General features: G+C 42.8%; 1 protein-coding gene across 2 annotated transcripts; it reads right to left on the bottom strand.

Annotated features, from left to right (window-relative positions):
- Nucleotides 1-9,412: 9,412 nt before the first annotated feature.
- On the bottom strand, nucleotides 9,413-14,251 carry june (JunE proto-oncogene, AP-1 transcription factor subunit). Of its 2 annotated transcripts, none has more exons than XM_068574293.1 (2): nucleotides 14,183-14,251; nucleotides 9,413-11,336 (listed from the first exon to the last, which is right to left on the bottom strand). In XM_068574293.1, exon 2 carries the CDS (start codon nucleotides 11,208-11,210, stop codon nucleotides 10,194-10,196), a length of 1,017 nt encoding a protein of 338 aa, XP_068430394.1. In that variant the 5' UTR covers nucleotides 11,211-11,336; nucleotides 14,183-14,251; the 3' UTR covers nucleotides 9,413-10,193. The 2 variants fall into 2 exon arrangements, with proteins under 2 accessions (XP_068430394.1, XP_068430395.1); XM_068574294.1 differs by lacking the exon at nucleotides 14,183-14,251 and adding an exon at nucleotides 14,024-14,128.
- Nucleotides 14,252-14,387: the final 136 nt, after the last annotated feature.

The following is a 14,387-nucleotide window of genomic DNA, read 5'->3' on the forward strand; positions in this document are numbered from 1 at the left end:
CGAGTGACGCAACGTCCCCTTGGTATGAGGCCGCACAGAAAAAAATGAAATAAATAAATAAATAAAGGCCTGTTTTATTTTGAAAAATGACCGGATACATTCGTCTGTGCATCTGAGCCTCTTACTCTTGACACATGTCAGAGGCTACGTGAGAACGTTCCCCCAAAATGAAGATACTAATGTATAAAGGACAACATCAAACAAAGTGCATTTCCTTTTTCATTTAATTAAACTCAAGTAAATGAAGTTTAAATCTACCTCTGCTAACTGGACTCTTTCTCTATTAGAAGAAGAGTGGATGCTATGTACCAGAGCCTGGAGGTCAGAGCTAAAATGAGATGGGAGCTCAGCACGGTCTAATCCAGACTGACATCCCAGCAGCCAAATGTGCTACTGAAGAATGTGCTGCTGTTGGTATTTAGAGAGAAAACAACAAAGCAAACGCCTGCAGAACATGATGAGTGTGGACAGAGCGAGGAGGGTCACAGTGTGCTGTGACCTCATGACCTCTTGTGTCAGAACAAGGCTAGGACAGACTGCAGGTCACATGTTCTTCTTCAGCGGAGGAAACACCCTCAACACACAGTAAGGAAAGTTCATTTGTGGCACATTTCAACAACAAGGCGATTCAAAGAGAGTCACATGAGAGCATGAAAACATAATGCAGAAGAAAAGAAGATTTAAGAACATTTATTTAAACATAAAAACAGTGAAACATTCATTATCCATTCATTAATTATCCAAACCGCTCATCCTCATTTGGGTCGCGGGGCGTTGCAGCCGATCCCAGCTGTCAATGGGCGAAGGCAAGGTTCACCCTGGACAAGTCGCCAGTCCATCACAGGGCAGACATAGAGACAGACAACCACTCACACTCACATCTACGGGCAATTTAGAGTCCAATTAACCCAACCTGCATGTCTTTGGACTGTGAGAGGAAGCCGGAGAACCCGAAGAGAACCCACGCTGTCACGGGGAGAACATGCAAACGACACAAAGAAGGACCTGCAGACCAGTGTCTGTACCCCGCCCAGACTGGGATCCGAACCACAGACCCTCTTGCTGTGAGATGTCAGTGCTAGCCACTACACCACCGTGCAGCTCGAGAGTAAAACATTAAACAACTGAAAATGGAATAAAAGTTGAAGTTCAGTTTAAGAAATAAATTGAATAATATCCCGGAGTCTGGTTCAATAAAAAACAACAACAAACAATCTGGATTTAAAGGAGCTGAGGGTCTCTGGGGGTCTCAAGAGTCTCAGAAGGTCTCTGAAGATCTGAGAGGGTCTCAGTAGACCTGAAGCTTTCTATTCAATTTATTTTATATAGCCCAGAATCTCAAATTACAAATGTGCCTCTGAGGGCTTTACAACCTGTACGCATACAACATGTCACTGTCATCTCTTTGTATGAGACCTGAGGTATGACATCATCATCACTGTGTATGAAACCTGAGGTATGACATCATCAGATCACCAACATGTTTACAGCTACAGACCTGATTGTACATCATTGTTATCATCTCTGAAATAGTAACTTTTAGTTACTAAACCAACACAAGAGTAAATATTTTACATAATAGATGCCATTTTTCAAATTTTAAGGGGAAATTGCACATGAAATAAATATATTTATTGCAGGTACATTCGCAATAGCTATGTGTTATTTTCTTTCCCTTTGTGAGTTTAAAGCATTTCCCCGTGAGGACCATGACCGTTCACAGCGTCAAACTGGACAAGCTGTGACAGCCGAGGAACCAAGCCGTCCTCTCAGAGCCTCTCAGACACAAGCTTTATGGAACCTCAGAGTCTGAGTTCATTAAACACACAAAGAAACAAACAACAACAACATGAAGGCCAGAGAAAACCACAGTAACATGTGGAAGCAAAGGCGAAGACGAGCACCGCTGACGGAGCTAACAACGGAGCTAACAGCGCTACCTGGGAGGGAACCAGGAGGCGGGCGCTGCATGCACATGCACTACACGGCTCTCACGGCTGCATGCGCTGCAGCCATTACTGTCCTACATCTTTACACAGCAAGTTGTTGTTCGCCGCAATAGTAGTGTTTGAACATGAAACGTAGCCCTTTATGTGTATGTATTCCTGCTCTAATAATCTCTCGAAGAGACCAATCTTGCAAACAGAAGACGGAGAAAAAAACTGTGAGAGAGTCAGATTCTCACTTTACTGACATTTAAATCAGGTACATCACACACACACACACACACACACACACACACACAGAGTACTTCGCGGTTCATGGTGACTCAGCGCACTGTGGGCGGAGCATCTGAGTCACCCTCAAACAACCACAGAGCCAATAATACATTGCGTGCACCTCTCCTCCAGTCCTCCTCATCCCTTCATCAGGTTCAAAACAACATTGATCATGAAAATGATTTTCTCGTCAGATTTGTTGTTGGTTTGAAAACCATTGTTTTCCCCAGTAAACAAACAAGCGTTTGGTTGCATAACACGTGAACTTTTCACCGGTGTGTTAAATTGAACACACTTTGCTTCAGTCGTTCACTCTTTGGGATGAATGAATCATTTACATTCATTATTGTCATCATTTGTTCACACAAATCTCCTGTGAGCACTCCGGTGAAAGGAGAGTGAAACACTCTGGTTGAACGCACACTTTTACTGTTTCTGGATGTTTACGTGTTTACAGTCTTCTGTCAGCGTGCCTTCTTTCTGTTTCAGATTTTAGTCGTCGTCGCCATAGCAACATAAAATCAAAACACCAAACAAAGACACAGCTCAAAACTTGGTGTGTGTGCGTGTGTGTGTGTGTGTGTGTGTGTGTGTGTGTGTGTGTGTGTGTGGGATTATGTAAGAGGCAGTAAACAACATAAACAGACTGAGAGACCAATCAGAGGCTTTGTCTCAACACCTGCTCTTAAATTCATGTATTATGGGATGGAAGGTGGGAAAGATTCCTATTGTTGTGTTCAAGTACTGATGTGGTGCTGGTAACTGGTAACTGGTTGTGTGAGAGTTACACATTGTGCATTACAGCACTATAGTGTATGAATGTGTGTCCACATGGTAAATGTTGACATTTAATCTGAAGCACTATGTTTTTGTGGATTAACCAGGAAACCCTCGAGGGGGTCCGGACCTCTTTCCCCCTGTGTTTGAGTCGTCGTTAGCACCCCAAATTAATTCCAATACTTGTGTTTATTGTAGGTATTTGTTCAGCAAAGTCTCATGAAAAAAATGTATATCTGCAAAAAAAAAAAAACAATTTTCAAAGATATCGTGATGATAAGTATAAACATCCAGCACGAGCAGGAGCAAGGTGTATTAAACAGGAGTCCTCGAGAGTTCCCGAGTTTAAAAAAAAGTATGTATGGTGCTGTAAAAACATCCCACAGACTAATAGAAAGATTAGCATCGACATCAGCAACGACAAACACAATCCAGGAAGGCATTGGCATGTTATGAAGCATGTTCAGAGTGTCAGTGTTTAACGGGTTAACAGTCTCAATGAAAATGTTTTGCTTTACTTTCATTGTTGTAACGCACACAACACGATCCATAAATGTGTACCGTGATGTACAAATATTTCCCTGTCCACAAAAAAACTCAATTTAAAATTTCACTTTAAAATGTTTCTCTATGTGTATGTATACAAACGGTTCAAGACCTTTGCAATCCATTCAGACAACAGCTTCGGCGCAGACATCCTGAAAACAGGACTGTCCCACCATCTCAACATAACACAGTTCACCCGAAGCCCACATGGGTTCAGCCTTCCAGCCTCAATTCACAGGTCGCATGACTTGACCACCGACTCACTTTCTGTTCCTCGTGCAAGAAGTTCAGCCCAAAGGCACCGGCCTCCACCCCGAGTCTTCTGAGGTCCACGGCCTTCAGCAAACCCCGACCATATCCTCAAGGTTTCTCGGCCGCCGGCCTTCCCCCGCATGGCTCACGTACATCCATTCAAACCTTAACGATATCGGAAAACGTCCACTCGCACCTGACTTCATGAAGCTCACGAGTCTCCGCTCCGCCGGTCCCAGCCGGATGTCAGTGATCCATCGAGGCTCCTCTCATCTCATCCCTTCATCCCACGACCCTCACCTCATATCCCACCCGTATGAATTCATGTCCCGCTAATGCACACTCCTAACCGCTTGATCCCGTCTCCGTGCCTTCTCGCCCCGCAGGTTTCCATGGATCGTGATGACATCCGGCCCCCGTGGTTCTGCTTGACATCCAGCGCTTCCTTCATAGGTAGTCCAATCGCTATGAGGATGCTCAAAACCATTCCTTGCTCTAGTACCGATATTTTACCATACCCTACGCTGCGAATATGATCATTTCCACTTTCTTATCTCATAATTTCGACTTTCTATCATAAATTCAGACTTTTTATCTTGTTTTTTCTTTTACTGGCGGATGTGGTCTTCGATATAAAACAGCATTGAGCATTGGACTGAAGATTTCGGAGCTGAAAGTACGACAACAACAGGTGCTGGAGTTTGTTGACATCCCTTTTTTATTCACTTACATCTATCAGGTAGCAGACACACAGAGAAACAACAAAACTGCAGAAACAGCAATCCAGCTCCGAGTGTGTGTTGCGGTGTGGGTGGAGCGGGTGTTAGTCACCAGAAATGGCAGAGAGTTTCTCTCTCAGTAAGTGGGTCACTCCATCTGGAGCAGAATATGGAAAAACCGCAACGTGTTTTCTACCAAATGGTTTCAAATGGTTGGATTTTTTAATTTTTTTTGTGCAGGGTTAATATGAAAAACCATCCATAATGATGGGCAATCTATTGAAGCTGGACTGCTTTCCTTATTAAGGGTATTTCAATGATTGAATTGATTGAAAGCACCTATTAACTAAGGTTTTGAGATTATGGTCGTTTTAATAGTGACACTTTGTCTGCGAGTCAGCGTTAATTCTGAAATCTTTATGTAAACGAGATGTTTATACATCTTAACTCACGGCCCATTTATTGGCTTTCTAGGTGGACGACTGTTGTTCAGTTGATTTTTTAATTCATTTCCAAGGTCAAGGATGAAATGCTGGAAGTGTTTCAGTAAATTCAGATTATATTTGGTGTAAGCTTTGTCTATTGGCCATGAAATCTACACAATGTAAGCGTTTACATTTTGCCTTCAGACCTCTGATCTGGGAGAGAGCGAGGGCTTTTATTGGTCTGGACTACTTGGTGAAAAACGGTGAATCTTCAAGAAAAGGCTTGACCATGGTGTAAAATGTAGGTCTTCAACACGCACAGCGAAACTCCCTTGTATGCTGTGAAAAAAAAAAGAAATGTCATTGAAAAAAAAAGTAGAATATAAATGGAGCTTTCAACCACATTTCTCACAATCAGCATGACCAGTTTGAACCTGTTTGATTGACCCAAAGTCCGTTGATGCTGGTGATGCTCAAACTGTTGCAGGATAACATTGCAGATAACTTCTCTTAAACGTAAGAAGAAGAAAAGTTCTTGCACTTGCGACTCGTTTAACCCCAGCAATATTGTAGCGAAATCTCCTTAACCTCAAGGTCTATTTGAAGAATTAAATCAGCTATAATGTACCGAAAACCCTATATGTGCTAGTGGAATATTATGATAGTACACATAAAAAGGAAAATTATATATTAAAAAATTAAAAATAAAAGTATTTTTGTCTTATCGTAAATACATTTGCTGTGCTGTGCTATATGTATATATATATATATATATATATATATATATATATATATATATATATATATATATATATATATATATATATATATATTTGCTATCTGTGGCTTTGATTGAGTGAAGTTCAGTATTTTTAATAATTATTTTAGTTCAGGATTTTTGAGCGATCGTGTCAACTCGGCCGACACTGAAACTTCCCTGACTCCGTCTCTGGTCTTTGAACGGTCCTCACTCCACTCTCGCCGTTTGCTGGATGAAACTACGGAGAAAGGCCAGATGAATCATATTCCCGCCATAAGTTTTTTTGGGGTTTTTTTCGTGCGTGACATAATTGGCAATGTGGTTTGTATCTTGGCTTTTTTTATGATTGTTGTATTCAGTTGGCTCTAATGATTATAAATCTGTATGGTAATCCAGTGTAGCTTTATGCTATCGATACGAAAGTTATATTTTCTCAGGGTGCTCTCTCGAGTCACCCTCGAGTCCCTTCAAGTCATATTCATGATTTACGCTAATATTTATTGTGGAATAGTGTCATAAACATGAACTATTGACTCATATTGACTTGTAAGGCCAGGATGTTGCATCACACCTGAGGCCCTTTATGGACTGGTAGGCTTAGAAGATCGATGGAAACCTTTAATGAAGGGCTGAACCTGTTTATGAGTTTCAGCTGCAGGTTTTCTGGACTGATCTGTGTGTTACATATGACTCATATGAGTCCATCTTTTTGTCGCGTTTCAGGAGTGACGATGCTGTAAAATCCTCAGTGAGACACTGTTTCACGTTGTGTCTCATGCTCTGATCAGGTAAACGACATGTTTACATGAAGCAGAAAAACATTTGACTTTGTATAAAGCAGCCAAAATTACAAGATACAAACATAAATAATTATTATAATTAGTGTTAAGAATGATACATTAATGTGACGAAGAAAACATGTGCTGCTATGCTGTAGTAGTATGAAATATAAAATTACTGCTTCAGTTCTGCTGTTTGGATGCACTGAGAGAGAAACGCTTCATCCTGATGACTCATCGATCAGAGAATAAATAGATCGATGCAGAAAGTGATCAAAACAATGTCGACATCTGTTCACATCCTTTGGCGCAAGTTTGTTTTCATGGTTTAGACAAGAGTGAGCAACCAATTGAGGAAAGCCCTTTCCTGTTCCAACATGACAAAGCCAGGCCCACAAAGTCATCATTTATTTTCTTCGGTGTTGACAGATCAGGGCCGGCACACGGCCATGATCTGGTTTACCAAATCTGTCGCCAGACATAATTTTTCCCATAATGCTGACGTATGACAAAACATTGGTTCTTTCCTGCTTCACACACATTTCTCACATATCTCACTTGGGTAAAATAAAATGCCTTAAATAACACTTTAAATAACACAGGTACCACCTGTCCATCAGGACTAACTAACATTCACACAACATGGGAGCAGTTTGACAAAACCCAACTAATATTGCCTGGTTATAAAATATAATCATTTCAGTTGTAGTTTTATGAGCTATACTATTTTCCGTCAACGCCTGAACATTGAACGACAGAAATTGATCTGACTTGACATCCCAGGAGACGGCGCTGCATTGCTTTACGATGCCTTTTGTTTTTCACGCAGTCTGGCCTTGTAGAATTAAATATCAGTTGCAGTAGGTTGAACGTCAGACATTAACCAACCACAGCACTCAAGTTGAATCACAAATCAAAAGATTTAAACATTATGTCCACACTTCTATTCTTTTTATATATGAAGCTACATATTTCTGTGACATTACACCTGTCCCCCAAAAAAACCCTAATATTTGTAAACTCAAATTTAACTGAAAGAAAAAAAAAACATACTTATCTAAAACCAGTAAAGCCTGAAAAGTCAAAACTGAAATAGAAAAAAAAAAATTCAAACATTACACTATTACAGAAGATGCTTTAAAAAATGTTTTTATACAAAAATAGCGTCATTAGAGACGTCAAAAAATAATGTGCTTGTTCTAATCTCTTTGTGGACCTTCTTCAGTGCCGTGAGTGCCCATCAGGGCAGACAGACCGAGCCACTGCACCTTCATGCAGCAGACGCTGACTCTGCTTTACAGCTGATTTATTAACAGTTTTTTATTACAGTTGTTTTTTTTAAACCATAGGTCTCTTCTTACAAGGGTTACGGTGTTGGAGCAATTTAAATGAAGTTGATTAAGGTGCCGTTTTGAAAACCTTTTTCTTGTCCGAAAATGAGGCGCTGGGAGCTTGGAGCACATAGCGGACACTCCGTGCAGCAATGTGCAGTTACACAGCGCTTCTCGGTGTTGTCCAACTCCAAACCTGGAAAGGCTTAAACTGCTTTGCTGACATAGAGACACAGGAGAGAAACATGCGACTTGATGAAACTCTCCTTCAAACCAGCTGAAAGCAAAATAAGCTAATAGGGAAAAATATTTCTAATACAGTGTATATATGTAGAGTATTTTTGAGAAACAATTAACTCCTCACAATCTCAGAAACCTCCTCAAAACCTCAAAAAACCCTCACGACCTCAAAAAAACCTCATGAACTCAGGAACCCCATTACAACCTCAGAAACCTCCTCAAGGCCCTTAAAAATAACCTCATGACCTCAGAAACGTCCTCCCCACCTCAGAAACGTCCTCACCACCTCATTCACACAATGACCACGATGTCATCCTCACTCCCAAGGAGTCAGAAAAAGCAGCTTGGCTCATTTAGCATGAGTATGCAACGCTACGACCCGCGACCCTGCAGACAGAGTAACTGACGCAGTCTGACGACCAAGCTGAGTGTGTGTGTGTGTGCGTGTGTGGGGGGGGGGGGGGGTGGGGTCAAGTCAACGTCAACTCTTTTGAAGAGACACTATACATGAAACAAGCGTCAGCGACCAGGTGTCTTATTGACTCGTTGGTGAGAGAATGTGCTGTTTGTGTATATGTACACAATAAAGGGCGCACAGTGCTTCATAGCCGCAAAGCTTTGTTTCCCCCTCTCGGCTCATGTCTTGGGCCTTCTTTACACATGGTTGTGTGTTTTACTGAGTTCATGTTTGCGTAAACCAAAACAAATATCCTGTACACTAGAAACAGCTGCAGTTTTATTGTTCTGCCTTTTAGAAAGTATTGAGCCTGTAGACTCAAAATGTGTTGCAAATAATTGATTTGAAAACAATCTAAATCAAGATATAGAGTCCAAATCATCTGATTTAAAATGACAACAACAGCCATTTGTAAAAAAAAACAAAAAAACCAACAACTGGGAAATCATAATCAAAATTATAGATATAATGCAATGGTCATATCTTATTTGCACACTTCTGCTTTGATTTGAATTAGATTTAAATTGTTCTTCAGTCATGCTGCTGAAGGAAATATTAATATCAACAATCAGTCAATAAACAGTTTAACAACGTATATTGTTCAACCTGCTGTTATATTTGTTATATTATTAGTTCATCATTATATTCCATTAGTTGAAAAGTACAATAATCAGATCTTTCAGAGGTCTTCGACATCTGAAATTGAACATTTTCTTCATCCTGATTCCTGAAAGATCCAAAGAAAGTAAGAAAGTCTTTCATGAGTCAACAACCAAATGAAACTGCCCATGTCAGAAAAAAAACAGTGGAACTTTAAATTATTTTCTTCATAAAAAGTAGATTTCAACTTTTTCATCAATAACAGATAAAGATAAATAAGAAAGAGTAAAAAACTAAACAATCACAGTTGAGCTTCAACATGTTTACAGTAAGAGTAAAAGTTACTGTAGAACAGATTTGTCAATCTTTTTATTTATAAATTATAGTTCTTTTGCTGTTTTAACACGTGTGCAATTGTATTAAACAAAAAAGTAATAATAGTAATCAGATTACAAAACAAAAGTGCACATTTTGGATAAAATTGTGTCTCTGATCCTCTGTTCACTGTTTATTGAAAATGATGACAAGTTGAGTAACAGTCCTCTGTAACTAAAAGTAATCTGATTACTACATCAGTTATTTCGATTTGAGCAGTTTGATAACCTTTTATGAGCAATCTTCCACAAATCAAAAACTTTGTTTCAAGTAAAGATCATCTTCACAATGTAAAAAACATGTTGACAGGTAATTTACTCACACAATGTTTTGAATATATAGGAAATTAATGTCAGTGGTGGAAAATAATTTCTGCTGTTCAGTACAGTTTATTTTCTGCAATAGAATGACATCTAAAAAAAATTGTGAATACAGGAAACTATATCTTTTTCACAATGTCTTCTTCAAATGTTCAAACGTCAAAATTCAAGTTGCCCAATCTCAGGGATTTGTCTCTGCTTTAGTCTCCTCTCTGACTTCTAAGCCCCGCCCCTCTGGCTGGATGATTGACTGGTTTAAAGGCCAAAACACATCCTGTTAAATCTCCCTCTGTCCTGCGCTCTGCTCGCTCTGACCGAGAGCGAGAGAAATGTGGCCAAATGGTCCAATTGAACTCTCCGTATCTTGTACAGTCCTTATAGTGTCCCGCCTCCTCAGCAGCCTGAGTCCTCGCTGCCGGGGCCTCGTCCTCCGGACTTGGCACTGGCTGAGGCAACAGCAATCTGGCAGCCGTTGGTGACGTGACTCATGACCTTCTGCTTGAGCTGAGTGACCTGCTCCCGTAGGATGGCGGCGGTGGAGGCCAAGTCCGAGTTCTGGTTCTTTAGAACCTTCACCTTCTCCTCCAGCCTCGATATACGCTCCAGCTTTCGCTTGCGGCACTTGGATGCGGCAATGCGGTTGCGGAGCTTCTTGCGTTCTGTTTTGATTCGCTCTTGTGTCTCCAGGTCAATCGGGGAGAGGGAGGGTGGGGACATGGGGTTGCCCGGCAGGTGAGGCACCTCAGGGACGGTCTGAGGGGCGTCCAGGCCTCGGGTGTGGGGCTGAGGGGCTCCACCGCCGGCCTGGCCGGAGCTACCGTATGCCATCTGCCCTCCAGGGTACGGCATCTGGCCCGGGGTGTAGCTGCTCAGGTTGGTGTAGATGGGCATGTCTCCTCCAGGCATCAGGTTCCTCTGGTAGGAGGCCTGCAGGGAGACGGTGGAGGGCGAGGACGGTGACATGTGACCGCCTCCCACCAGCTGGTTCTGCTTGTGAAGGTCAGCGAGTGCTTTGACAAAGCCGTCAGCAAATCCTTCTTGCTCGTTGGTGGCCTGGTTGCGGTAGAGGAAGGGGTTGCTGGAGGTGGGCATGGGGCTGGTGGTCACCAGTCCCTGGTTGGACTGGATGATGAGGTGCTCCAGGTCGGGGGACGCCAGCTTCAGCAGGTTCATGTCTGCCGCTGATGTCATGACAGAGCTATTGCCAGCGAGCCCCACGTTGTGGTGGTTCCCGACCCTCCCTCCTGCTGCACCACCGCTGGGGAAGTGATGGCTGCCCGCCATGGACACGGCCTTCTTACTCATCAGTAGCTTGTTTCCTGGGTAACGCTCATATTCTGCAATCTGACTGAAGCCATGGGCGGCGGGGGAATCGTCGTGGTAGAAAGGAGTCTCCATCTTGGTCGTCATTGATGAAGAAGAGTCTCAGAGGAAATGTTCATAATCAGATTGACCTAAATATTAGAGGGGATTGGAACGTTCCACCGACGTCGGCGGCTGGAGGATGAAGGCCGGACGAAGCGGTGGAGAGGAGGCCTGCAGGAGAAACACAGGTCTATGAACGGAGGACAGAGGACTGACGATTACTGAGGGTGTGTGTGTGTGTGTGTGTGTGTGTGTGTTTGTGTGTGTGTGTGTGTGAGTGTGTTTCTGAACATGTTCTGTGTTATTTACAGTTATAGGAAGGAAGTCAAATATACAGCTCTGATTGGACAATAAAGCTTTAATCTATAACACCGTTCACTCTGCGGTAGTTTAGACTCCAATGAACCTGAGCGGAGGGAACCCACGCTGCCACGGGGAGAACGTGGAGGGAACCCACACTAACATGGGGAGAACGAGGAGGGAACCCACACTGCCACTGGGAGAACGTGAAAGGAACCCAGGCTGCCACGGGGAGAAGGTGGAGGGAACACACACTAACATGAGGAGAAAGTAAAGGGAACCCAAACTAACATGGGGAGAACATGGAGGGAACCCATGCTGCCACGGGTAAATTGCGATGAGAACCCAGACTGACACAGGGAGAACGTGGAGGGTACACACGCTGCCACAGGGAGAACGTGGAGGGTACACACGCTGCCACAGGGAGAACGTGGAGGGTACACACGCTGCCACAGGGAGAACGTGGAGGGTACATAAGCTGCCACAGGGAGAACATGGAGGGAACCCACGCTGCCATGGGGAGAACGTGGAGGGAACCCACGCTGCCATGTAAACTCCACAGAAGGTCGTCCAGCCCGGTGACTAGCCCCGCCCCTCTTGCACTGAGGGTGTTAGCGCTTCAGCTATTCATCATTTTGAGTTAAACAGTGAACATTTCCACGCTGTTCCCCAAAGTGTCACAGATTGTTCATCCTATTACGTGTTTTCTGCCAGTTTAATGAACTCTCCGGACAGTTCAGATCATGCCACTCCCTCCTGATTATCCCTCATCCCCGTCACCTGGTCCTCACGCCTATCTCACCTGCAGCCCGTCCCCTCATTAGCTCTCACTATTTAGGTCCCCTCACTTGCACTTGTCCTCTGCCAGATTGTCTGGTCCATTAAGTGCCAAACTCTCTCGCGAACCGTAGCATCATAGTCTACCTGTTCTAACCCTGTGTTGCCCGTCTTACCGACCTTGGATTTGTTTGCCTGTGTTGATTGATCTCCTGGTTTTTGACTCCTGCCTGAATACTCGATTAAAGAATTTTGCCTGCCATCTGCCTCTGAGTTGTGCATTTGTACCCATCACTTCTGTTGGAATTGCCAAGGAAGGAAAAGTAAAAACTATTTAAATGATCACGTGTGTGAATCAGAGAACCAAACCCTTGACCCGAGAGAGACTAAACCACCTCGCATGAGATCGCACAGATCTGGATCCCCTGAGGTTGATCCTCACCTGAGTAGAAAGAGGAAGTCCTCTGAGACAAATGGTTAGTCGTGTTGCGAGCGATGAGCATGTGAAGTGATTGTGATCACATCTGTCCAGCTGTTCTGTTTCTATCTCTCAGGTCAGCCTCCCTGGACTCTCTGAGAGACACCAGCTGTATCTGGCTCACCTTAAAACACACTTTGTACCAGGGGCGTCCCAAGGCTAAAACATTCGGGTTATTTCATGTGGATGCTTCCACTGTTTTTGGACAGGTTTGAGTAACAATTATAAATATTTATTTATTTAAAAGCGACTACTTTGGCTTTGGCACTAACACCTCCAGGTCGCACGAGACGTCATTCACCCAAAACAGCGTCAGGCAGCAGGCTCACTTCACAACAGCTAGCTGCTGTCTTTGGGTAGTAGCACAACAGGATGTCACAAACATTTTTTAGATGTTTTCCCCCCAAAGGTGATCAGAAATTAAAGAGGTAATGGGAATAGAAATTAATTAAAAAAACATAGAATTTCGAAGAGTGTTGCAGCTGGAACTACTAGAGGGATGTAGCTGCTAGTTGGTATCACATGGGAAAAAACTTTCTGTTATTAGTAGCATCTGTCTGTAAATGCAATTGTAGTGTGTGAGAATTGTGTACCTAAAAATAATTAAGCTTGGGCTTCTTCTCGAGGGGAAAGAAGCTAAAGTTAATGTGAGGGTATAACGTCCAACCATCTTGTTTATTTTCTTTTTCATGAAATGCCTCAATTCAATTCAGTCCAGAAGAGCAGGTGCCTGTGAAGTATGTGAAGTGTTTCCACGCCTAAACATATCGCCGCGCGCATAAACTATACTTTTCAAGGCTAAGCCCCAGATGATGTGTCAAAATCCTACAGACGCCTCTGCTTTGTACATGTATTGCCACAAATGTACAAATATCTTGCAATCAGAATTATACTTTTAAGACATACTGTACACCTGAGACAGTGCTCTCTTGTGGTCAAACTATGTAATGGCAACGCTGTTTCTAAACGAGCTGCAACACGCACTACAGCTCTGACCTGCACGTGCATTCATTTAATGATATAACAAATGGACACTTTATGGGTCTAATTCCAAGAGGATTGAGTATTTTCAATCTCACTGTACACTTGTAATTCACTACAGCTGAGACGGAGTTGTACTTTTTAATACATTTATTTTAAATAAATGATCAGTTCATGATAATGAATTTTAAATAACTCAAATCAGTCAACAAATAAAAGTTCCACTTACAGGTTGATGACAGTCATATTAATCGTACTTCATAATCAGTAGTCAAGCAGCAGCCTGTGAGCTCGTAGTGAAGCTGTCTCAGTGATCTCTTACCGGGACGCGCGGCTCCCGGTGCCGGTAACGGGAGAAGCAGCGCGAGGCATGAACAGCCTGACCACCGGAAAACCAGGTTTTTACAAAATAATAATGATATCACTGAGCGACTGGAGGTAACACAACAATAATTATCTTCAGAAGGAAGGTTATACTCACAGAGAGAAGCAGAAAGAAGAAGAGAAGGAGAAGAGAAGAAGAGTAGAAGAGCTGATGAACGATCCATTCGAGAGAGAGAGAGAAAGAGAGAGAGAGAGAGAGAGAGAGAGAGAGAGAGAGAGAGAGAGAGAGAGAGAGAGAGAGAGAGAGAGAGAGAGAGAGAGAGAGAGAGAGGGGAGGGGGGGAGGAGAGAGAGAGAGAGAGA

This window comes from Clinocottus analis, unplaced genomic scaffold, assembly GCF_023055335.1.
Source record: "Clinocottus analis isolate CAN_PGR_092001 unplaced genomic scaffold, fCliAna1.0.p SCAF_13, whole genome shotgun sequence".
Lineage (NCBI taxonomy): Eukaryota > Metazoa > Chordata > Actinopteri > Perciformes > Cottidae > Clinocottus > Clinocottus analis.